This window comes from Trichechus manatus, unplaced genomic scaffold, assembly GCF_000243295.1.
Source record: "Trichechus manatus latirostris isolate Lorelei unplaced genomic scaffold, TriManLat1.0 scaffold00021, whole genome shotgun sequence".
NCBI lineage: Eukaryota > Metazoa > Chordata > Mammalia > Sirenia > Trichechidae > Trichechus > Trichechus manatus.
Window position 1 is genome coordinate 5,656,720 of NW_004443957.1, and position 27,289 is coordinate 5,684,008.

Genomic DNA, 27,289 nt, shown 5'->3' on the forward strand with positions numbered 1-27,289 from the left:
ATGCATGAATGTGATGTGCATGTGCAGAAAATGCTTGGAAGGATAACTCCTCCAACTGTGGCTGGTACTGGCTGTTAGATCAGAGTGGGAGGAATGACAGGAACTTCTACTTTACACTTGATGAAATTCTGTGCTATTTCATCTTAACACTGTATGCGATCCTGTACTATTTGGTATTTTTAAAGTGAGCCTGTATTTTTAATTAAAAAAAAAAAAAGCCTAAATTTTTGACGTTTAGGTGCCTAAAGCAAAAAGCTTCAGTTATATGAAAAAATCACTGTACGAATCACTTTATTCCTATGTGATTAATGTAATGTTATTAGAAGTGTCAAAACCTCAAGAGAGTATATAAATTAGTTATCCAGGTGGTACGTAGGGGGGTGGGACAGAACAGTATTATGAAGGAGATGGAGGAAAAACTGCCCTTAGCTGTATATATTAACACTATTTGTTTTTCTTGCTAAAATGCTCTATGGGTGAAAGCAGCAGCATATGTGAGGGACAGGAGGCTTATGAACTTGGCTCTCACTTCCTTTTGAGGGCAGCATTTGCCACTCACAGGATTATAAAAAATCTTTGAGAGGGAGGAAGCTTCCCAAACACACAATCCAGAAAGCTGCCTTTTCTTCACAGGGAAGAAAGTACTAAATAAAATCGTAAACAAAGGTGAAAAACTGTGCCATGTATAGAGTAACTGGTAAAGGCTAATATATGGAATTTTAAGGATTAAGGAATTGAAAAGGAAGACAGAATGGGTGTATAAACTATATTATCTCTACCGTTTCACTCCAGGTTAACAGGACAGAGGGTAACCCTCTTTTCACTGGTCACTTTTATTATCTCCTGTTTCTTCCTTGTTAAAGTTTACTCTTGCCTCCTTCTTCAGTGACCCTTTGAGTAGAAATCAACTCAACGGCAATGGGTATTCGGGTACAATACTCTTAGCCTACACCCCCACTGCCCATCACAAACACACATACACACACAAATGCAGATTACAGTTAATTCCTAGAGGTTTAGACTAGAGCCTTTTTGCTACTTCTTAGTAGATTATAAAATTTTAATGTGCAGTGGTGACTTCATTTGCATTTATGGATACAATCATTAGCAGTTATGAAATATGAAACTAACTAATATTTTCTGTCTGGTGTGTTCTCTTAGGGGTCGGAATTTGTCTGGATGCGTAAGATCGGCTAATCAAAGAATCAGGGCTTGTTGCATTTTCCTTCATTAGTACCACATTCATTTGCCTAAATAGTCCACCCCTGCTGGGTGCTCATATCCTTGTATTATCCCTGTTTCTTCTCTTAGTTACAGCGTCCCAAACTGCACTTCACAGATGATAAACTATTACCCTGACTCCTTACTCCCTCCTTAGATTGGTCTCACTTAATGGTTCAATTTTCACTTTCCTATTAGTTTACTCAGATTTCTCTTTCTTGATATCTCTTGCCTGAATAATTCTTATATTTCCTATTAAATATGGTGTTTGCTGAAATTCAGCATTGATATCTTTTATTAGGTTAAAGAAGAATGCTTTTATTATCAGCTTGAAAGGGATTTTTATAAGTGAGTATTGAATTAATTTTTCAACATCCTTCATGTGTCAGTTGATTTGATCATATAGTTTCTCTATTTTGGCAATTATGTTGACATTTTTCTAATATTAAACAATTATGAGATGAATCAAATTTGATCATGTTGTATTTTTATACATTTATAGATTCATTTGTAAATATTTTATGGGGCATTTTTATTCATAGCAAAGAATGTATTTTCTTTCTCACTGTATTCTTGCCTGATTTTTGTATAGAAAATAGCCTCAATAAAAACTGTGAAAATTTCCTTAGATGCACACTTAAAGCTATATTTTTCCCTCTGCAGGTTGTTTTAGCTGTGTCCCACTAATTTCGATTGGTACTACTGCCTGTCATTGTCATTCATTTCCAAATATTCTCTAATTTTTATTGTTCTTAATTAATGGGTAAAGAATAGATAATAATAATAGTTAATTGACTGTTGGTTTTTTGCCACCCCTCCCCCAATCTTTTGTTCTTGCCTTCCATTGAAGTGAATGAACTTTAATCCTATTTTTACCTCTTATCAGTTGCCATTGAGTTGATTCCAACTCAGTGCTTTGGAAATTGATTATTGTGTTTCTAGTCCTTTATTGCAACGATGCTCAACTTATGGTCTCTGAACCAGCAGCATCAGTATCACCAGGAAGGTTACCAGAAATGCAAATTTTGGAGCCCCACCCCAGACCTACTAAATCAGAGCTCTGAGGATAGGGCCCAGCATCTTTATTTTACAAAGAATAGATAATGATAATAGGTGATTCTGATGCACATTAAAGTTTGAAACATTAGCAGTTTAATGGTTACTTTTAAATTCTTAATAAGCACGCTTCATTTAACATAAAATTAATTAATTAAAATCTCTTTCCTCCACCCAAACAATACACGGACTTTACACTTTAACTCCAATTCTTCTATCCAGTCTTCCATACATATGGTACCTAGTATTTGGTTCCACCTTTAAATGAATATCTCTATGATGGTTTTTATAAGTAATCCTCATATTTATATTCTAACATTTTAGCAGTTTATTTTCTCACCATTATTCTTATATTCTATTTTTTTCTGCGGGGTTAAATTTCCTTCCTACTAAAGTATATTCTTTAATTGTTCTGAAAATTCTATGATTAGTAAATTCTCTCAATCTTTGTCTAAAAAGTTCATTTCTGGCCTGATATTGCTGGCTTTGAAGATTTGAGGAAGGGGCCAAGAGTCAAGGAATGTAGGTGGCCTCTAGAAGCTGGAAAAGGCAGGGAAATGGATTCTCCCCTAGAGTCTCTACGAAAAGTTAAGTGCTGCTGACACCTTGATTTTAGCTTAGTGACCCCACGTTCAGACTTCTGACCTCCAGAACTGTAAGATAATCAATTAGTGTTGTTTTAAACCCCCATCCCCAAAATGTTTAGTTCTCCTTCAGACTTAATGATAGTGGAGTTGTGTGCAAAATTCTGACTTGACATTTTTTCTTAACACCTTGAAAACATTATTTCACTGTCTTCTGGCATGTATCTTACTAACGAGAAGTCTGCTGTCTATGTAATTCCTTTAGATGTAATCTTTAGGAAAGATTTTGATGTTATGCATTTTCACTGCCATATACAGCAAGTTACGGATTTCTCTTTATTTATTCTGTTCGGGTCTTGATGTGCTTCTTCCAACCCAAGGACTCATGCTTTCCCCAGTTCTGAAAAATTCTGAGCCATTCACTCTTCAAACATTTCTTTTCCTCTTTCTCTCTGTACTTTCCTTCTGGAACTCCAGTTGGATGTACGTTATATCTTCTTACTCTATCATCTACGTTTTTTAGTGTCTCATTTTTTTAATTTTTTCATCTCTGTGTGTTGTGTTCTAGGTAGTTTGTGCCTTCCATTTCTCTAATTTTCTGTTTTGCTATAACTAATTTGCTTTTTTGATAATCTCCTGGGGGTTTTACTTTAATTATTTAGTTGTCTACTTCTGTATTATGGTAGGGGCACTGGTAGCAGGGGTTAAGAGTTCAGCTGCTAACCAAAAGGTCAAAGTTCAAATTCACCAGCCACTCCTTGAAAACCCTATGGGGCAGTTTTACTCTGCCTATAGGATCACTGTGAGTTGGTTTTGATGATATAGTAGTTTTTCAAATCCATTTGTTCATTTTTTTCTATGCTACTCTTATTATTGATTCCCCCCACTACCCGCCCTTGCTGGACCTTTAATTATTTATTTAGACTTTTTCATATTTTTGTGTTACCTCAAATTCTTGAGACATTAAACATCTCGTGTGTTGCATCTGACTTTTTCTCCTTTGCCCATTTCCCAATATTGTTTGTAATTTTATCATGGACTGAGCTTCAGTGGGATGTTGTTTGTGTATGTGTGTATATGTCCCACATATTCTGATTGTGGAAATGTCCCTGAATACTGTTTTTGCATTTACTTTTACAAGGAAGTTTTGCCATCCCCCACTATTCCTTATGTTAATTTCCTGGTTTTGCATTCCTGCTGTACTAGAATAGCTTAACTTTAAAACCTACTCCCCTGCATTATGTTGGCTTGAGGTTTTGGTGTATTGTGGGTGATTTTTAGCTATCCCACAGCAGGAAGAAGGCAAACTTTCCTGCTTTTTCCCAGCAGTGGTAGGTAGAGTTTTTCTATTTTATTTTTCATGGATATGGCAACCTTTCAAGTCTATTAAAACTCAAGTCTCCAGCTCCTGGGGCCTGTATCTATATTTGTTTCCTTGTGGAGTAGTCGAGGTGTCATTTCACACTTAGTATTCTCATTTTAAACTCCCTATTTGGTTCTGGCTGTTGGGGTTTTTTCCTTCTTCTTTTGAGTTTGTCTATTAATTACATTTTTTCTTACATCATTTTATAGTATTTATATAATTTTTATAGTGGAATACTAGCCTTTCGTCATTGCCATGCTCCCTGAAACTCATCAGTATTTTGCTAAGCCTGATGTGTGCTGTTTAATGGATCACCAACACACATTGTTTATTGAGGTAGAATTTGTTACTGACTTTCTGAGATTCAGTCTTGTGACCAATTATATGCCTGAATAACATAAAATTTTCTCTCATATTGTCATCCTCTGTTTGAGAGTATTTATATTTTAAGTATAATATCCTAAAATTTAATTTTCTGTTATCTGTCATCTTATGAAAATGATGCCCCACATTTGAGACCTGAATAACTTTACTTTTTGCCATTCCTTCTTGAATGTTTCTCTATTCCCTACGTCACCACCTGTGCCTCAAAAAGTCCAATACTTTTCCTTGACTCATTTGGTCTGGTTTTTGATCCCTCAGCTGGACTCCTGCCTGAATTCATTAAAATGTTCTCCCTTGAAACTCCAAGTTTCTTTCCATCTTGTCTACCTCCTTTCCAAGCATTCAAGAACCTCAGCCCCTTCAGTGATCCCTCTTTGAGTTCAGTTCACCTTTATTTCAGCAGCTAGTTTCTGGGACTCCCTTCAGCTTTGCATGCTCCTTCAAGTTCAAACACCAGTGATCTCAAGTTTGGTGTGAAGTTTACTGGAGTACGTATCTTTCCAAAAAGGAAACTAGCTGAATCTGGCAACAAAAAGTGAAAAATAGCAAGTGATAGAACTAATGTGGGATATTAGTTAAGGCTGTAGCAAGAGGAGAAAATGTATGATTGGAATCGGGAGGGGAAAATGCACTTTTATTAAGTGGAATAGTATATGTTCAACTCTCTAAGACAACGCTCAAATATAAAAGCATTCAATAAGTGGTCGGCTATTTCATTGGGGGGAGGGGTTTCCCAGAATAAAGATGGCATATGCCTTATTTCAGAATGTATTACAAGGAAATGTGTTGGGGTCATCTTTATTTGATGATATTTCTCTTAAAATGGTTTGTAGATTTACACATATTGGGTTTCCTATGTATAGCAGAGATGTAACAGTGTATCTTTGCCTAATTGAAAAGATATTCTCAAAATAGGTCATTGAAATGAGAGTATTTATGATGTCTTTCCTTGGGAAACAGCCAAAATGACTCAGCTATGACTTTCTTCATTCTTTTCACTGTTTTCAGTGGGAAAAAACTCAAATGATTTTGTTTTCTCTTATAATCATATACAACTTCCTAAATTTGTGAAGTTTATTGTGCTCTTAAAGGGCTGAGATTTAAAGTCTTGGAAGTAGAACATTAGGAGTGAGATAATAAAAACAGAGGCCTCAGACTGTCTAAGGAGATGCAAATAACAGCTGTATGAAATCTGCTTATGTCTAGTCTAAATGGGATTTCTATTTAAAGTACTTCAATTTAATGGTATACCAGCATGTGACTGTGTTTACTATAAAGGTGTTGGTGTTGCTGTTTTTAAGAGTGTCATTATGTTATACACGATGGTCTAAGATGGTGCATAAAGTGCCTCTTCATACATGTTTTTCAGTTATGATCAACACTTAGGTTTCCTTTTGTGCCAGAAATCATTTTTTGATACTCAAGTAATTTTCATTCTTTCACTCAATTTCACCCTTGGAAAGAAGAGCAAAGTTTAAAGGGGAAATAGGAAATTGAGCCTCTTTACCCTGAATCATGCCTCCCCAAATTTTTGAGAATAGCCTACATAAGTCAAATCAATTTTTTTGGAGTTATACATTCAAGAAACACAGCTAACCCAGCAGCCTGCCTTTCAGAGATCTCTGCCTTTCAGAGAACCAAACCGAGGATTTGAGTGTCACCAGGCTTGTTGGGTGGTATTGTGTTTTATTAATTGGATATTCATACTGGAGAGGGCATTCCAGGGCGGATCATAGCACTTCATCACACTGTGCACGTGGGAGGACAAGTCCCTGGCAGTGGCAGCAGTCACACAATTCATTGGTCATGTCCACGCCTGTGATCCTACACCTCTGCTGTCAACAGGAAGGCCTTTTCTCAGCTGCTGCACATCAGGAAGGTTTTTCCTGTTCTATAGTTTGCCAGAAGGCCCATGCCCTCACAGAGACATGGTGAGGTTTGGTCAGAGAAATGTCACTGACTGAGAATCAGGAGCTTAGACCTCTGGTTTGAAATGAGCCAATAACTACCTTCTGACTTAAAACAATTTAGTTAACCTCTCAGAGTCTGGCTTGCTTTTCTGAAAAATAAGAGGTGCTAGACTTGGTAAGTTTCAGTTTGGGGGGGGGGGTCTAAATTTATCTGATTCTGAACTAAGTATGTAGATATCCACTTGTCCTAACAGGTATTTATCAAAACATTCTATAGCACTTGCTATTGCCCCGCACTATTCTAAATACAGCACTGTAAGGAGGTACTCTTATTATTCCCATTCTGTAGATGCAAAAATTCATGAACAGAGGTGGAGCTGGGATTCAAACCCAGGCAGGGTGCTGTTAAGTCCAGAATCTTAAGCATTATGCTGTGTTGGTATCTACCTTGTCTCAGGACATCTTTTTTTCCAGTGGACTTCATGGCGATCCTTGAATTATTGTGCTATATGTAAAGAGCCAGCATTTGGGAGATTTGGCCTCTCCATTAATTAAGAATAGCAGTCTATTTTGTCAGCTTTGTATTGAAAATCTTTTACAAGGCACATATTTTATTCTTCACAAAACTAGTGGGGAAAAAAATGAGGCAAAGGGAGATGTATGAAAAGAATGAAGGTACCTGGGGCCTTGGCTGCAATTAGAGCATGAGCATGCTTGTGTTTGGCCTCCTTAGATGTCTGATTGCTGGTTTTGCTTATGTGTAAATACGAGTTGCTATGCTAAGCAAAAAATAATTGTAATAGATTCATTTAATCATAATGCAGCAAAGTTTAACTTGTTAGAGCTTTAAACTTGCAGATGAGGCTTTCCCTGGTGCTGCCTGTCTGATTGTAGTTGCTATGCCTGACCTACTTATCAGCTTTTTCAGAAGGTGGCTTAAAAGCCTCCCAGGATACAGTCATACACTGAAAGCACAACAGGGACAACTTTCATAACCCGTGATTCATTTTTAGGGCATTTGGGGGCCACACATCACATAAGGCAATCTTGTTCATGCTTGTAATTTTCACCGAGGCATGAGTCACAAAGTTAATTCTCAATACCTGGTCTAAGGATTCTTAACAATGGGATGACTAGAGGATTTCAAGTCCAGAGGCATTTTGTCTGATAGAGTTTGGTTAGGCATAAATAAGCAAGGTAGTATAGCGAGCCCCACCACCACATCTCAGGACTTTTGGTTTTGATGTACTCTAGAAGTCATGTGTTTGAATGTCTTCTTTTATGTAATCAGCATGTTCCTCCTAGGATTGGGGTAATGGTGATTTTGAAAGGAAATGGTATTGGCGTTTAAAGGAAATCATATCTTTTAACAGAAATGAATCAAGGGTTTGAGCTGTGTTATAGTTGCCAGTCTCTCCGTCTATGCAGGTCGTCTATCAACTGGCAGAAAATTCGGGGTAAATGATTATTTTTCATGTGAACCTAAGAGATGGGAGTTTAAGCTGATGTAATAGAGTAAAATACTCTCCTCTCAATTATCCAAAAGCCTTGGAGGCTGTGGATTTCCATCCAGAATGAATTCAGGAGGCTGAAACCAACCTCAGGATTAAAACAAAAGTGACCTTTCTCAAAGAACTTGCAAGCCAATTGAGATCCGTCCTTTGTGGTTGATGCAAGTGAGGGAGAGTAAAGAAAGTGAAAAGTTATTAGCAGAACAAACCTCTGTTTTCCTTCCCCAGCATTCATATTCCTTACAGTTCCCTAAACCCAATCTCATCTCCTTTCTTTCTTTTCCTTTGTTTGTTCACTTTCCCTTTGTTCTCCCTACTTTCCCTATTTCTTCAATATCCACCCCACTCTGTTTCTCTCTCCTTGTCTCTCTCTCGCTCTCTCTCTCCCTCTGCCACTCTTCCCTTCTCTTCTCTCTACCTCTAATTCTTCAGCTTTCACCTAAAATTCATTGTTAAGTCTGCAACTAGAGTCCCTAGTGGAGACACTTAGACCCAAGGACCTCTATACATAACCAGATGCTTATGACTTCTTAATTCAGTATGTTTGCTATGCCTTTGAAAGAACTTTTATCCTTGGTTTATCTTCTATCCCTTGTCCATCAATGTCTAATTCTACTCTGAAGTTTTTCTCCAAAACCAGGATATTGTGAGAATTTAGTGAGGCAAGAAAAGTGAGGGGAAGCTTTGGAAAATATTCTAATTAACCTAATTTTTCCTCATTACACTGTCATTGAACAATTCAAAATCATCTCATCTTTTGATGCTAAAATTGTAAGGCTGCCTTTTCACTGAAGAGCTAAATTATCTTGATTCCTTGAACCATTCCTTAATAACACTATTTCCCAATCATCTTTTCATTGTGGTCTTCTGATTTTCTGTGTAATAGCTATCAGGGTCTAATTAAATACTCTATTTTTTTCTTCTACTTTAACATCAGTGGTTTTGGCAAAGGTATTTTATTGTCTCATATTGCTAGCCAGTTTGGGAATAAACACTTCCACATTTGGAAGTGACAGCAGTATCATTTTGCATCTGGATTGATCAATCACTTACTACTGCAAAGCAGAGATCCACAGCCAGGACACCCTGTCCTTCTCCATCCTTCTCAGCACATTCATGGTCTGCATTCCCTTCAAAACTACTGAGCATGTCCATCCATATTTGCTCATTCTCACTCCACATATGTCCCTCCCTATCTCACCCCAGACCGCTTTTTTTTTTTTTTTTTTTTGGCGCTGGCTTGTCTAGCAAATGCAACAGCTTCCATATCCTATCTTGGCTTTCTAAAGTACATTTTAATTTGTAATTCAGTAGTATGAACTAATTTCTCCAGCAAGAGTAGCTGAAGATGTAAGATGCAATTAATACACAAAAATCTCAGCAATGTCAATGATGGTAGGTTTTTGTATGAATCTCTCTATAAAAGACCCAGTAAGAAGGAAAGAAGGTCAAGCTGTGGTTGTCCTTCCCAGAAAGGCAGAGAGATCCACCATATCTATAGGTTGAAATAATTAAATGAACACTTAGCCACACAGGGTTTCTCCTGGTCAGCCTTTTGTGGTTTTCAAATATCACAAAATGTCTGCATTGCATGTAGGTCAAAGGAGGGTACGAGGGAAAGGACAAGCACCAGTTCCACTGCACTTCCCAGCTGACACGGTGCTCTAAATGACCTTGACACAGACAGCTACCACAGTTGTTGTTGTCATCTCTGACAAAGCTCTCTTTCTTTTGCTTTCAGCTCGGGGACCTGCTTCACAAGTTACAGTTCATCTTGACATATGTGGCTCCTTGGCAGATGGCTTGGGGTTCTTCATTTCATGTGTTTGCTCAGCTCTTCGCGATCCCTCGTATCCTTTCTGCTATTGTTTCCGCCCAGAAGCTGAGATTCACATTTTACGGATGCAAGCTTTTCATTGAACCCTTGCAATAAAAGATTTTAAAGTCTTTACAACTACATTTTAATGGAGACATGGGGAGGCACTTTGGATTCCCTTTAGGCTACTTAGCCTTAAAAGATATTTCTTAATTTTGAACTCTCCCTACTTCTTAATGCATATTCAGGAGTTACTTTTATTTTTTGATCTTTCCATTTCCCATGCCCAGATATGGTTTAAGATATCCTGTCTTTTAAATGGGAGGTTCCTGCCAAAATGACTCAGTTGTCTTGTGCCAAATAACACAAATCAATTCGCTGTTATTAAACACTGAAGACAGGGTTGATGCATTCAATATAAATAACATTATAGATTATATAATATTATGATACAATGTGCTTAGCATATACTTGAATAATATTCAAAACTGAGAATTAGGTACAAACAGAATTGCCCAACTATTTTTGAATATTAAAAAGATAAATTATGGCTTTGTTTTGTAGTTGCACACACACACACACACACACACACACACGTATGACAGAGAGAGAGAACATGAGACTAATAAAATATTTTTGAGTCAGGCCTAAAATTTGCCTTGGAAAGGTTTTCCTTCTCCGCCAGTTTATACTTTCCAAGTGTTCAGGGACCACTTGCATCAAAATCCCTGGAAGAGATTGTTAAATAAGTAGATTGCTGAGCGCAAAATATACTTTCTAAATCAAAATTTCAGGGTGTAGGGCCCAAGAATCTACATCTCCACAAGTTTTTCTGGTGATTCTTGTGTCCACTGTGTGTGAGAGTCACAGTTCTAGGCTCTGGTATCCCAGTGTGGGTGCAATTAAAAAAAAACCCATTGCCTTTGAGTCAATTCCAACTTATAGTGACCCTATAGGACAGAGTAGAACTGCCCCATAGGGTTTTCACGGAGTATCTGGTGGATTCAGGCAAACTCTTAACCACTACGCCACCAGGGTTTCTGTGGGTGCTATTAGCTAGTTTAAATGACTACTCAAAACTTTCTTACATATGAAAATTTACATAAGACTCATTAAAGTAATTCATAAGGAATCACTGGGATCTGAACTTTGTGCACAGGGATGGAAACATACTTGGGATCGTTATTAGGTGATAATATGCTCTAGATTTTTTTTTTTAAATGCTCTCCTCCGGGCCCATTTGTTTAAAAAAAAAAAAAGTTAAGCATACCAAGAGCGGGCCTCACAATGTACATTGTTCCATGTCTGCATTCTTAGACCTGCAGTGATATTTTTAAGGTGTTTCAAAGTTATTTGGCAGAACAAGCTAAGAAAAAAATGTTTGCAGAAGCATAAGCTTGTGCACTACACTTTTTCTTTAACTACAGTCATTTTACATAATGCCGATGATTTTCATTCTCCTACAACAGGTTCTTTAAAACAGAAAACAGTGAAGTGAAAGATGGAGGTGATTTTTATTTCTGACATGTGTCTAAGGTTTCCTACCTAGAATTTAAAGCATGTTTGTTAAATGAAAGTTATTACTTTAATGGAGATTTGTGGTTGAAGGAGTTGCATTAAGAATTTAAGACAAAGTTATGATCCCCTACTTTACCATAACTTGGTCTCATGCATACCTATAGCATTCATTCTTGATGTTAATGCTTTGTTCGATAAGTTCAGTAATACTAATTACTCCTTGTAGTTTCACAGCTGAATTAAGACCGTTCTGGGAGCCATAACCTCCAATTACCTGACCTGTATGCATGCTGAGGGTTCACACACAGGCACATAATATTTGGTTCTTAATATTTCCTATAAGAATAAAAGCAGCTTTAGCATCTAAGGTTGCATCCACTCTGAGTAGCATCTAAGTACTTACACTCATTCTCTTAAGAAACGGAACATATTTGAGATGCAGATTTTATTGAGTATTTGGTAATTCTGTTTTAAAACACTCAATCAGCCCCTCTGCTTTGTTCCTAGCCCTGTTAATGCCATTCACTTCCTCCCTTCTACCAAGATACAAAGGCTTACCATCCACCCCCGTGGAGCCTGACAAGTGCAGTGTGCCACAGCTGAGAGGCCTTTACCCCACCCTGCCGCTACCCATGCACACCTCCTGTTCGTGACCGCTAGATATTTGCTACTTGGAGTCCAATATCACGTCGCTCAGAATATAATGAGATAAATAGTTGAGTAAACTGGACTTATATATCATCAAGACAAAGCTATCAGGCTCCTAAACGCCGGCCCTGGCTCTTGACTAATTTTGAAATGTTAATTATTTTATCACTCTATTAAGGAACTGTGGGCTGCATCCTGGCATTGAGAAGGGACTAATTTTCTCTGTTTTGGAATTGAATTAGCTTTCCGGCCAGCAGGGTACTGTTTAGTAAATTGCTTTTTCCAGTACGAGCATGTTTTCTCCCTCAGTAGCCTCTGCTAGTTTCTGAGCTTGTAACCTCCAGGGAAAGACGGGAATCTCACCCTTTTAATATTTGTAGAGACGATGCGAGACCATTGTCTTCTGATAAGTATAAAGATTTAGCCAGATTATCTCTGTGAACTGTGTACATGAGGAAGGCTGCTTTCTACTTGATATATCCTCCTGTGCTTTTAATGATATATTTTTTTTAATTTTAATTATTGACATTGATATTTTTTCATTTAAAATGTACTCAAATAAATCTGAAAGTTTTTAAAAATGTCACAGTCAACCTCTTAGGCTAAACCTCTTACCAAGAGAAATAAAATGGCTTAATGGGCCTCCTTCTCCACAGTAATGGCCATAATCTTTCATATTTGCCAAGAGCGTGCTTTGTCTTCCCTAAATAAAATAACCTCCAGGGCCGTCTGTCACTTCTGCCCTAACCTATTAAATTTCATTTCCTTTCCTATCACACTGAGCATTATGTATAGGCTAGTAGTATTTTCCTTATTTATTTCTTAGTCTTAATTTCAGGATAATTGTTTCTGGCACTTAAAAAGTATACAGCATAATCTTGGGGGAACTCTTAGAATTGAAAAGAAAAGCAAGCCAGCCCCTCTAATATCCCCCAGCCCTGACTCCAGCTGCTTTTGACCTGGCTCTTCTACCAGGTGCACAGCACATCCTCCTCCCCCACCTCCTCTCAAATCCTCCCCTCAGAGAACACCATCTCTGACCCTACTCTGCCTTCTAACTTTCTTTCAGTACGTTTTCTCAATGTCATCTCCCTTGCAGTTCACTTCCTTCCAGTGACAAGGGACAGGGCTAATCTGATGTGGTTTTTGGACTAGGAATTTAGGTATTTACAGTGTTCAGGTAAAGAGGAAACTGATGGATGATCATAGATATCACAGTAGAGTATTATTCTGTAGTTCTCCATTTGAACCTAGGTCAATATGAGCGAATTGGATTGAAATTGTAGCACAGTAGAGAGCTTTTTGAAACCTAAACAGTTCAACCCTGGAATGAATTACTGATCGAGGATGGGTCATTAAACTCCTGAAGATGTTTGGGCGTGAATAGCAAGTGAACAAATGACACAGTTACGCCTGAAGCTAAAATCTGAGCTTAAATCTACATAAATGGAGGGAAAGTGTTTATGGACAAGGCTCACTCATTTTTCTATATTTTACATATAAGTGGAGCTATTAAGGAAGCCCAACCCTCATCCCTTCCCTTATCGCATAACTTTAAGCCGTGTCGGTAACAATATGTTCAAGCACTCAGAAACCTGACTGCTTAATAATGAGATCGTCTTCCTATCTGTGCTAGGGATTTATTTTTCACTCTCTGGCAGAACTTTTTGAACATGGGCTAGAGAAATAAGACCCCCCCATTGGTCCAACAGTGAGAAAGATGCACCTGACCCCTTCCAGGTGGGACAATCAAACTTGCAGTAAATTGGACCAGAGCTGTAGTAGAATAATCCACGTCCTCACCCTGGCGGATAAGAAGTGGTGTGCATGTGTGCAGACTGGCAGACTGGCCCTCCTCGGACCTCTGCCATCCCCATGGATTCTTGTTCTCAGTTTCCTCTTGCTCTTCCAACCGCCAGCACCTCCATGACCCACAACACAGTGAAGTGGGCATGATGGAGAGCTGAGCGAAGTTCTCCAATGATGCAGAGACTGGGGAGCGACGGGGCCTGTTCAGGGGATGGCTGCATCTGGCACCTCCCCTAGATTTCTAGAGAGCAGGGGGGTCTAAGCCAAAAAGTCACAGCCAAACTATTTTTAATGCTGGGCAATTACATTTCTGAGAAACCCATGTAGACTGCTAAAGACTCAGTAACAAAATGCTGTAATTTCATGGGTATAAGTTTTCAGCTTATAAACCAAGAATGACTTGAATTGAGCCATTGATGTTCAATGTATGATAAGTAAAATATATTTCTGAATAGTGGAAAAATACTCTTTATAAAACAAAGATGATACCTTCCAAAACAATACTGTTTGTTTATTTTAAGAAGTGTAATTTAATTTTAATTATTTATAAAACTATTTAGTACTTTAGTAAATGTGCCACAGTGTGTTTTGTTCAGTTAATGATACCTTGGTACAAAGAAACTGTTCTTTTCAACCCTTCGGTGTGAAATCTTTGCCATGAATCATAGTGAGACTGCTGGGATTTTTATGAGAGTCATTTGATTTGCATGGTGGTGAGATGAGACTTAGCAGGATGCTACTAAAAGTTTTATATTTCTAAACATGTACATAGATTAAGTGTATAGCCTTTCTTTCCTGAGTGAGGAAATGGCTTAAATGAAGGTAGTCAAATCTGGAATAATATTTAAAAATATAACAATGAAAACAATTTTTTTTCGCCTTAACTCAAAATTCTCAGATTCTGCAATGCTTTTCTTTCAAATGATTGCCACTTCAATCTTTTCTACTCCATTGAGCCCTTTTCTTGGGAGTGTCATTTTCATCACATCCTATGTCAGGCCAGTGAAATTCTGGGAGAAAAACTACAAGTAAGCTCCTAAAGTCAATTCTAACTTCCTTTGCTCAGATTTGTGCTTTTCCTTCCTCTACTACAAGGTTTCTGGTTCGATGCTGCACCCTGCTGTGGAGTGTGACAGCACTGTCCTCCTGATGACCTATCACATTCATTGCCTTGCTTAGCACTGGGATCTGAGGACTCAGGACCAAATATGGTGTTTGCAAATTAACAATCGAATATCAGTCTTCCATTGTATCAGAGTAGAACTGTACTCCATAGGATTTTCAATGGCTGTGACTTTTTCAGCAGTAGATATAGCCAGGCCTTTCTTTCAAGGCACCTCTGAGTGGACTCAACCTCCAACCTATTCGTTAGCATTCAAGCACATTAATCATTTGTACAACCCAAGGTATTATTATTCTCTGAATGCTCTGTTGAGAAGGCCAGTCCCTACCTTTACTGTCAATGTCAGTTATTTACCAGGATTAAGTCCCTAGCATCCCAGCAAGCTCACATTCAGAGGTGCCCTGGGTAAAACTACTGAAGCCAGAATGCCCCACTGGGAGCTGGTGGGGGATCATGAGGAGGCGGGGGCACCTCCTGTTCCTTGCAGGTTTGCCATCTGCTAAGAGAGATGGATTTTTTTTTTTTTTTTTTTTGCAGTAAAAGTAAAGTCATCTTGAAATTTACACAAAAACAAGAGTTCCCTTTTGCATTTGCCTGAAAAGATATCATGCACGTTTGCAAAGTCAGAGAGTAAAAGAAATTTACCAGCATTGGCTTTTCTTTCAGCTTTTTTAAAAGAATACAGTTTTGGGGAATTTTATGGGGTCCCTATGAGTTGGAATCGACTTGACAGCAACAGGTTTATGGAACTCTGAAAGTCGTCATGCCCTGGGAGTACCAAAAAAAAAAAAAAACAACCATCTTTCTCCTTGGCACTGCTGGTAGGTTCAAACCACCAACCTTTTGTTTAGCAGCTGAGCACTTAACCACTGCCCTACCAGGATTCCTTAACTCTGGAAGGGACAAAAGCTTATAAATAAAAGGAGTGACACTCTCTTGTGATTTTAACTGTGCAGGGAAGGAATGTGCACAATATTTTAAAGCGGACCCTCAGTGCAAAAGATTTCTTTTTTCTCTTTTTCTCAAATAAGTTAAGAATCAGACTTCCTGGAGCAGGAGGATTTGATATAAGGAAAACACTTCCTGGTTGAGCTGGAAAGGATTTTAAGTATCACCAATAGAAAGGGAAATGGAGAAGTCTTTGAGGGGAGGTTTTATGTGTCTTGTTATTTAGCTCACTTCCAAGACTCAGCCACCATTCTAGGGTGCCATGTTTTGGTTTGAATTTTTGGTTTATGTGGGTTACTTTAAAGTATGTACTTCTAGAGCAGGATTTATGTTTCTTTACTCAATTTCACAAAGAGCTGATTCTGTCGTGGTCCATTCTTTTCAGCAATAACTAACACCATCTAGTACTATGTTAAGGAGCCCTGGTGGCAGAGTGGTAAAGCACTCAGCTGCTAACTGAAAGGTTGGCTGTTCGAACCCACCAGCTGTTCTCTGGGAGAAAAATATGGCAGTCTGCTTCCATAAAGATTACAGCCTTGAAAACCCTATGGGGCAGTTCTACTCTGTCTTATAGGGTCTCTATGAGTTGGAATTGACTATCATTACTGATGTCAGATGGATCTTGGTTGAAAGCAGAGAATAACAGAAAGATGTTTACCTGTATTTTATTGACTATGCAAAGACATTTGACTATGTGGATCACAACAAGTTATGGATAACATTTTGAAGAATTGGAATTCCACAACACTTACTTGTATTCATGAGGAACCTGTACATAAACAAAAAGGCAGGTGTTAGAACAGAACAAGAGGATACTAGGAGGTGTAAAATCAGGAAAGGTGTGCGTCAGGCTTGTATCCTTTCACCATACTTATTCAGTCTGTATGCTGAGCAGATAATCTGAGAAGCTGGACTGTATGAAGAAGAACGTGCCGTGAGGATTGGAGAAAGACTCACTAAGTTAACAACCTACACAATACGTACATGATGCAACCTTCCTTGCTGAGAGTGAAGAGGACTTGAAGCACTTACTGATGAAGATCGAAGAATATAGCCTTCAGTATGGATTACACCTCAACATTTAGAAAACAAAAATCCTGACAACTGGACCAATAAGCAACATCTTGATAAACGGAGAAAATATTGAAGTTGTCAAAGATTTCATTTTACTTGGATCCACAATCAACAGCCATGGAAGCAGTAGTCAGGAAATCAAATGATGTATTGCACTGAGCACATCTGCTGTAAAAGACCTCTTTCAAGTGTTAAAAAGCAAAGATGTCACTTTGAGGACTAAGGGGCGCCTGACCCAAGCCATGGTATTTTCAGTCACCTCATATGCATGTGAAAGCTGGATGATGAATAAGGAAGACCAAAGAAGAATTGATGCCTTTGAATTATGGTGTTGGCAAAGAATATTGAATATACCATGGATTGCCAGAAGAACAAACAAATCTGTCCTGGAAGAAGTACATCCAGAATGCTCGTTAGATGAAAGGATGGCAAGACTTCGTCTCATGTACTTTGGACATGTTATCAGGAGAGACCAGTCCCTGAAAAAGGACATAATGTATGGTAAAGTAGAGGGTCAGCAAAAAAGAGGAAGACTCTCAACAGGATGGATTGACACATTGTCTGCAGCAGTGGGCTCAAACATAGCAACGACTGTGAGGATGGCGCAGGACTGGGCAGTGTTTCCTTCTGTTGTGTATAGGGTTGCTATGAGTCGGAACAGACTCAACGGCACCTAACAACAGTACTATAAGTGGGGTTAGGGCCTTAACTTTGGTTAGCCTTTTCCTAGAGTGGAAGAATGAGAACACCAGCGTCTGGGGGCATGTAGAAGGGTGTTCCACTCTTTACTAGGATGCTTGTTACTAGGAGCCTGGTTGGAGAAATTTTTTAGTTCCTCTGGGGAAAATAAATTTTTGATGCAAAACCCAGGTTGCTGCAGGTCTGTTGCTCTGTTAAGGCATCAGAATACAGAATCCCATTGTCTGTCTGTTTAAAAGATCAGTGGATAGAAATTTAGGACAGTGAAGTGGTGGTGGATTCCAGAAAAGGAAATGGCATGAAATCTTCTCTGGATCTCTGATCTCTGCAAACACTCAAGAAAGCTTAGTCTATCTATTTTAAGCTGTAGTTTTTTTGTTCCAATACTAATGGTTTCTAGGAGACCCTGGGTGGTGCAAGTGGTTAAGCGCTTGACTGCTAGCAGAAAGGTTGGCGATTGGAACCTACCCAGAGGCACCTTGAAAGACAGGCCTGGAGATCTGCTTCTGAAAGGTCACAACCTTGAAAACCTTAGGGAGCAGTTCTGCTCTGCACACCCAGCGTCGCCATGAGTCGGAGTCAACTCCATGGCAACTAGTGACACCAATGATTTCTGGTTGTCTTGAGAGTTTACGTGCTGTCATTCCTATCACCTTCTTTTTGATCTGTTTTAAAGGAGCAGTCAGGTTAGTGTAATTGATTGTGTTTCATTTCTTAACTAGTTGTTTCATCACTTTAAAAAGGCCTGCTAACAAGATACTTTCATCTGGAGTTTTCACAAGCACCTCTCGCCTAATACACTGCCACCACCCACTGGGGGCTGAGGGGGCTCCCCGCAGTCCCCTGCCTGGGCCTCCTCTTCCTTCTCCACCTCTGCTCCTGCACTCTTCAGTCCCATGGTTTTTATTTCAGATCTTTTAAAGCCATCTTTGGTGTTTGCAGGTCTCTAGTGAGCCCTGCATTGTAACCAAACCATTTTAATACTCTAGGGAATTGATAAGTAAATCGCCAGCTCTCTGGCTAGTTTGTTTTTTCCCTGTTCCCCAACTCAGTGCCTCACTTAGGGCAGACTATAAATGTGTCCTCGCCTGTCCTGTTTCTATAGCCTCTTCACTAGCTTGCTTTCTGGTCTCTCTCTCACATGTAGCTCCAGGTTAGCTAGCTCCCCTAAAACACAGCTCTCATCATGGCACTCTTCCCATCAGCCACCTGCGGTGTCTCATCACTGCTTGTGGAACTACGAGAAATATCACATATACCAGCACTGTCCAATAAAAAGTTCTCCTACAATGAGAACATTCTATATCTGTGCTATCCAATATGGAGCCACTGGCCACATGGGGGCTACTGAGCACTTGAAATGTGGCTAATGTGACCCAGGAACTGAATTTTTAATTCTGTTTAATTTTAATTAATTTAAATTTGGAGCCTTGTTGGCACAGTGGAAATTTAAATTGCCACATACGGCTAGAGGCTACCATATTGGACAGCACCGATATAGACCCTCCTCATTCTTAATCTAACCTTCTGCCTGTCTCCCACAGCACTTTTTTACACCTCACATATTGTGGATTTCTTATTTCAAGCCTTTCCTTGGGCTGTGTCCTTCACATAGACTGTTCTTCCTGCTCCATCTCTCCATTTCCCATCCATACCCACTTTACAAAACTCCGTTAAAATGGCAACTCTTCCCTGAAGCTGCTTCTGATCACCCCAATTAGAAACTCTCTCCCTTTTCCTAAATTCCTGTAACAGTTTGTCTTTATGTTCTGGTTACCCACTGCTACCTAACCAACTACCCCAAACTTAATGGCCTAAAACAACAATGCTTTATTATATTTCATGGTTTCTCTGGGTCAGGAATTTGGGAAAGGCTTAGCTGAGTGGTGTGATTTGAGCTGTCTCATGCAGTTGCAGTCAGATGGTGGCTGGAGTCTGGAGCAGTTTCCGGCTAGTAGGACATCTCTCTGTCTTCATGGAGTCTCAGAGCATCGCCATGTGATCTCTTGGTATGTGTTAGTTTGAACTTCCTCACAATATGGCAGCCTTGAGGCTCCAACAACAGTGTTCTAGTGAACAAGGTGGAAGTTGCATTCCTTTTTCTGACCTAGCCTTGGAAGTCCTGCAGCATCAATTCTGTCTTATTCTGTTGGTTACAAGCAAGTCACAAAGCTGCCCAGATTCAAAGGGCAGGGAATTAGACCTTATCTCTTGATGGGAGTGTTCAGATCAAAAAGGACATGTAGGATGGGAGATATTACAGCAGCCATCTGTGGAAAATAAATTTGGTATTGTGGCTGTCAGTAAATTCTACCCAGAATTGGCATAGACTATTAGCACCTTCAGTTCTGGACTCCTTTATACTTCATCTTTGTGACCCTATGGGGCCCTGCACGTAGTAGGTGTTCTGTGAATATTTCTTAAATGAATGAAGTCTAATGACGTGTCTGTCAGAGGAAAAGGAAACCATAGTCTGGGTTTGTATTTGCCAGTATTAGAACATTCACTGTAGAACTGATGTGCTTTTGACTAAGAAGGTCTTTAAAATCTGTCTTGATGTGCTCTGCCTAGTAAGTGTCTCTATTTAAATTACAGGCAGCAATAGCAAATGCACTGTAATAATAATGCTTGGTGTTTATACATCATCTTATGTCAGAGGATTTTATAAAGCTTTAGAAACATATTCTGGTGTTATGATCTATCAGCCTCCTCTTTGTATGTAAGCAATCACCAAATAACCAAACTTTGTCATTAATACAAAGCAGATGTTTAGGCTACAAAGTATTTGACTCATGCCCCCCACCCCGCCCCGTTATCTCAGCAAATGTCTTGATCCTAAAGGGGTTGACTATCTTTAGCTCCCTAATGGAATACGAGCTCCCATTGGCAATGATTCTGTTTTCATATATCAAAAATCATCTATAAAATGTAAAATACTATAGGAATAAGAAAACACACGTAACAGCTGAAAAGGAAATATAACTTCCATGATTGTTACATTTTAGAGTATTCTCCAGGTTGGTTTTCACATGTTAAATCATTCTGGACATTCTCCTTGTCAACAAATGTGTATTCAGCAGCTATGTGAATGTAATGTGCTGCACTTAATCAGTAAGAATCACTCTGTGTGGCTGGTGTGCAGAAACCTCAACTCTGCACGCTGTTTCCTTGGTTCCACCCTGGTCAGTGAGAAGGTAATCTGCTCTACTTAATCCTCAGCTCTTCCTAAGGCAGTGATGGTACATCAGAAAGCACGGATTTTGTGGTCAGCCTGACTTCAGTTAAAATCCCAACCTATATGTTTAGTTAGGTGCTTGGCTTTGAGAAATTAACCTGTGAGCCTCAGTTAACTCATCTGTAAAATGATATGAGTATCTCTATGTGCTCTCAGAAGCCATAAAAATCAAAAAAGACATGGTTCCCTGTGGTAAATGTGTGTCGCTAGGTGCCATTGAGTCAGTTCCGACTCATAGCAACCCAGTGTACAACAGAACGAAATACTGCCCGGTCCTGCTCCATGCTCACAATCGTTGCTATGTTTGAGCACATTGTTGCAGCCACTGTGTCACTCCATCTCACTGAGGGTCTTCCTCTTTTTCACTGACCCTCTACCTTACCAGGTATGATGTCCTTCCTGATAACATGTCCAAAGTACATGAGACGAAGTCTCACCATCCTCGCTTCCAAGGAGCACTCTGGCTTAATTTCTTCCAAGATAGATTTGTTCATTCTTCTGGCAGTCCATGGTATATTTAATATTCTTCACCAACACCATAATTCAAAGGCATCAATTCTTCTTCGGTCTTCCTTATTCATTGTCCAGCTTTTGCATGCATATGAGTTGACTAAAAATACCATAGCTTGAGTCAGGCTCACCTTAATCCTTAAAGTGACATCTTTGTTTTTGAACACTTTAAAGAGATCTTTTGCAACAGATTTGCCCAATGCAATATGTCATTTGATTTCTTGGCTTCTGCTTCCATGTGTAGATCATTTATATGAACAGAATGTCTGTCCTTCTTCCTAGCCACACTTTGTCCCCCTTTCCTATATTTATTTCTTCTCTCATAAACTTTTAATTTAATACGTCTTGACATAGTCTGTGTATCCTTGCAACCTACCTGAAGTCCTTTCTGAAATGGCAGAACACAATTATATCAGTCTGTGAAGGGACACATACACAGACCCTATAATGTCTGCAGCCAGCTTGCTGTGAGATACCCAATGAATATCTGTTCTCCCTTTGAGCGCCATGTCTGTTTTGATTCCTCAGCCTGTCACAAAGCTTCAGTTCTGCTCTTTAAGCATCATAGCCACCTTAATGGAATAGCAGGATATCTAAGTGCCACTGTTTTATGGTTTATCAAACAACAAACTACTTCAGCTAGTCTCAGTGAGATCATGAATCTTACTCTGTTATTAATCCAACCCATTCTTGGGTGTGTAACATAGAAGGGAGGGTAGCATGGTATCTTAGGAATTACAGAATCTTCTCTCTACTCTCCACATCCTATTCCTAGTGGAGCGGGACTCTGCACCTCACTAGGCTACTCTTGTGAACTTTGTCCGTCATAGCCCATCTGCTCCTTGTGGTATCACCTGCTGTGCCCAAAGCAACCAGTACAACACTGCCCCCTACACAAGCCATCCTTCACCAGTTTGAAGGTAGCTATTCCGTAATAGTGATTCCTACTCATAGCAACCCTAGAGGACAGAGTAGAACTGCCCCATAGGGTTTCCTAAGCTGTAATCTTTACAGAAGCAGACTGCCACATCTTTCTTCCATGGAGCAGCTGGTGGGTTCATACCGCCAATCTTTTCATGCTAAACAGCCCTAATTGTTCCTAGTTTGAAATGTTCCAGACCTTGGACATCCTGGTTACCCTCATCCAGATGTTTGCTGGGTTGTCCCTAGCCCTCCCCTCCTTAGCCCTGTCTTCCCTACCTGCTCCAGATGTGATCTACAGCAATTAGCTGGAAATAGAGGGACCTGTTACTTCCTGTGAGCAAATGTTCTGCTATCATTTATGACCCTTAAAATCTAAAACCTCTCAATTATTTTAGAGTACACTATTGCTAAGCCAGGTATTCGTCATCCCAATCAAATAGTAGAATTTTGTTGTGTTTTTTTTTTAAACTGGAAATCAGAAATGTACATTTCCTGTATCAGCTCTCATCTTATGGGTTTCAGCTTAATATTCCAGTCCATGGAGGTCAGTCATGCCATTCATCATTGTCCAGCCTCCCCACTTTGTGTTATCTGCAGATGGGGTTACCCCTTGTCATCCATGTCCTCATTCATGATTTGTTCCTGGTGATGAACAGGACAGAGCCAGGGATGCCTGGTGTGGTTACGGCAGCCAGAGAAAGAAGTTCTCAACTTTACGCTTTATTTTTCACATTTTTTCAAAATGGAGAGGATTTTGCTGAATGTTGTTTACCAGCTAAGGTCTTTTAAAGGTGATTTATAAGGTGTTTGTACAAAGCATCGAGCTCCTCAAAAGGCAATATTTTTCCTAACTACAAAGCAGGAAGCTTATTACGGCTTACAGTTTTAATAGCAAAATGCAGCACTATAATTAACATTTGCCCTCCCTTTAAAGTTATGCAGGGGAGAGATGAACATGTTTCAACTTGCAGGCGAGTTATTCCATAATTTATTAGGGTATGTTTACAAGGTGCCTGGATATACTGTGACAAAGGATTCAATCATTTGTTTGATGCCCTTTTTTTAGTTACTGCTGAGATAAACGTCACAAAGTTCCTTTACTGGGTGGCTTAAAAGGCTATCAGAGCTCACAGATCCATACCTGGCGTGTGTTGGGCCTAGGATGTGTTATGATTAGTGATGATAATAATGGCTGTAGGCACAACGCAGCAGCAGTAGCAGCAGTAGCAACAGTAGTGATCATTGTCTTTGCGTATTTACTGAATACCTTCTCACTATCTCTGTGTATTCATTCTAGTCCTAACAATCACTCTGGAAGTAAAGTTTCATTTTTTCTCATTTTATAGATCAGAAAAAATAAAACTCAGGGAAGTTAAGTAACTTGCCCAAGGTCACAGAACAAACTGACAGCTGAGCTAGGTTATTAACCCGGGTCTGATGTTATTCTAAACCCTGAACACTTTCCATTATGCCCTGAAGCCTCTTGAGTGCCTCTCATACACAAACACACATAAAAATTGCCAGTGAATACAGTTAAGACATTTGCCTGTGACAGCCCTGGGAGGGAGGTGCCATCACCGAGGGACATGTATAGAAGAGAAAGCGAGTTGCAGCCCGTGGCCCCGAAGCCACTCACCCCTCCATGCCTTACTCCAGGGGTGGCTTTTTTGGTCCTTAAAGAAGCATTCTGCAGACTTTTCACAACCTCAGGAGAGCTCCGTGCTGCTGAGGTTGAATGTGTCACCTGTGATCATCAAAGTGAACTGTAAAAGCAGAGGTTGGTTCCAAACCTTACTGTCCTTGGAACAGGTCAGTACTGACTCTGGCCAAAACCAACTTGACTGGCCCAAGTCCATTTTTAAAACCAGTAGCCTCCGTTTTCATACTCGTGATAACTGGAAAACACAAAAACTCTCATACCTCAAAAATATGGAGTCTCCTAGATGAGGGGCCAATTTGCAAGGTCTGAACAAGTCAATCATTTACGAGTTTGTCTTCTTGAGGCTTCCTGATGTCCCCAAGCCAGGGCATAGGCAGTTCACTGAGGGAATAGGAGGACTGGGAGGGTTTCACAAGGTCCCTATTGAGTATTGCAGCCAGACCTGAGCAGATACAGCGTGAGAGGCCGCAGGCTGTAAAGCACCTCAGGTGTGCCCACAGCATCCAGCACTGTGGGGCTTCTCACACTGGGCAAACCATGGTCACAACAGTGTAAGGCTGGGAGTGTGCTTGTGCCACACTTCCAGCCTTTGCTGTGAGATTAGAGCAGGGATGAAGCCTACATGACCTTTAGGGGCAACAAGGGACCATCTAAGATCCTGAATAAAGTCTCAGGCTCAGAGGAAGGCAGAGCCTGGAGACTGATTCCTGACAACACCACCCATGACCCCGAACTCAGCGGGGCCCAATCAGACTTTTCAGCTACATGAGCTGATAAATTCCATATTTTACTTCAGCCATTTTGAGTTGGTTTTTCTGTCACATGAAATCAAAAGAATCATAGTAAAAGCAAGTGATGGCTTTTATGGAAAGGATCCTTCCCCCATTACCTTTTCCTTTAGAAGAGTGACAACAATGCATCCTCTTATTGTCCTTCCAGGAGCTGAGTAGCTGACCAAGAATCTCCACATCTTCCAGATCTACTACTGACTTGGGCTGGTTCCTTTCACTTCCCTTCTCTGCCTCGATTTCCTTAGCAGGGATTCTAGGTCTGTGTCTCCATACTGTTGAGTCTGAGAAACTAAATGATGAACTTGGTCCCATCCTGCTGTTTTGCTGATGGATGAGAAAGAGTTCACACACATACCCAGGGGTAAGGCTTGACACTTGAGGTGTGGAGATGAGCTATTATGCAAATGTATTCCAGACGGCTGACACTTTTGAGGAACTCCAGCGAATTACATTTCTCAAATAACACTGGCTTGAGCTTATTATTCATTATGCTATTGTGAATAATTTTATTCAGGGCCCCATTCCATTTTGCTCAGCAGTTGAAGTATTTGGAAAGTGCAGAGTCCTGAAGGTGACCATGTAACTGCAGGAAGGCATCGACATGCCCACCCGTTCCTACCTCCCAACTGGCTGATGCTGATGATTCCACACTTCAGGGTCACCCGGGACTGATTCAGGTTGATGGATGGTTACAGGGAGTATAAGTCTGGCACTGTGAGGGGGCAGAACCCTTCTCTGAATCATCACAGAATGTGAGAGGGGGAGAGTCCTCAGTTTTTCCAGCTTTTAAGGAAGAGTTGATGATGGGACTGATTTATTCTAAACAAAGAAAGGCAGGAAATATTCAGCTTTTAAATCTATATTGTGTAGAACTCTTTTACTACATGACTTGAATATATACATGGTGCAAGACACTGCTTGTGGGGATCCATTGGGCAGATCTGAGGCATGGGATGGTAAATGCTCATGCCCCAACACCATGCAACTTGAGTGCTTTAATGAACAAGTCTCCCCATGTGATTGGCTAATACAGTAGTCCTCCTTTATCCCTGTTTTCACCTTCTGTGGTTTAAGTTATCCGCAGTCACCTGTGGTTCTAAAATGTTAAATAAGTAGCATGATGAAATTTTGAGCCGTCCTGCTCCATTATGCCCTAGGGCCACATTCACATAACTTTTATCATGGTATATTGTTATAATTGTTCTATTTTATTATTATTGTTAATCTCTTACTATGTTGTGCTAATTTCTCCTGGCCTTTATGGTTTATAATGAGAAATATGTTGCCATTTGAATTGTTTTTCTCCTATAGGTAAGGTATGATTTCTTTCTTGGTGCTTTCAAGATTTTTTCTTTGTCTTTAGCTTTCAGAAGCTTGATTGTTATGTGTCTTAGTGTGGATTTTTTGTGGTTTATTTTCTATTTCTTCTTTCTTTCTGGAACTCTAATGACATAAATATTCCACCTTTTATAATCTCACAGGTCTCTGAGAATCTGTTCATTTTTTTCAGCCTATTTTCTCTCTGTTTTTCAAACTGCATAATTTGTATTGTTCTTACAGTTTATTTATTATTTCCTCTTTGCCCTCCATTCTGCTGTGAAGTCTTTTCATTGAAGTGTTTATCTATTTTTTTATTTTTTTGGTTATTGTATTTTTCAATTTTACATTTTCCATTTGTTTCTTCTTTATTTATTTATTTTTATTTATTTGCTGAGACTTTCTATTTCTTTGCTGAATCTCTAATTTTTCATTTGTTTCAAGGTTGCTCCTAAATGCTCATTGAAGTATTTTCATGATGGCTGAGTAAAAATCTTTATCAGATAATTCTAACATTTCTGTCATCTCAGTGTTGACATCTACTAATTGTCTTTTCGTGCATTTAGATATAGTTCTATTTCTCATTATGACAAGTAATATTTTATTGAAACCTTGACATTTTGAGTATTATAAGATTCCAAATCTTATTTAAACCTTTGTTTTAGCTGCCTTTCTCCAACACCAGCAAGAGAAGGAGGCCTGCTGCTTTGTTACTGCTAGGTGGGGGTAGATGTCTAGTTCCCCACTTACCCTCTGTTGACACCTGAGGTGGGTCCTTGTTATTGCTTGGTGTGGCTAAGTGTTCCAGTTCCCCACTAGGCCTTCACTGGTACTTCCCTAGCTGGGAGAGGTAGGAGTGCCTCATTACTGCTCCTCTTGTGGCCTTCACTGACACAACAAGGTGAGATGTGGCTGCCTATGTAAGTTTTAACTCCCTAGTAGGCCTCCTCTGATACCACCCCAGCAGGAAGGGGAAGGGGTACCTGATGAGGGTAGAAGTCTACTATCCCCACTCAGCCTTTGCTGGCATGAGTAAGGGTGGAGCAGCTTTTTCTAGAGTATTTGGCTGGAATAGAGTGGTTATTGTCTAAAAATTTTCTGTTTAGGTCTAAGATGCCCTTCCCTGGTTCTTAGGCTAGAAGGAGCAGGGATCTGTGGGTTTTTTTTTTTTTTTTTTTTTTTAAATTA

At 39.6% G+C, this 27,289-nt stretch overlaps 1 protein-coding gene across 1 annotated transcript in view; it reads left to right on the top strand.

Annotated features, from left to right (window-relative positions):
- Window positions 1-27,289, top strand: part of PCNX2 (pecanex 2) — a 343,407-nt gene that overhangs the window by 217,835 nt on the left and 98,283 nt on the right. Inside the window, exons 22-23 of the mRNA XM_012554495.2 lie at window positions 9,771-9,879; window positions 14,719-14,848. Coding sequence (XP_012409949.1) covers window positions 9,771-9,879; window positions 14,719-14,848 — 239 coding nt within the window. The remainder of the gene's footprint in view (window positions 1-9,770; window positions 9,880-14,718; window positions 14,849-27,289) is intronic.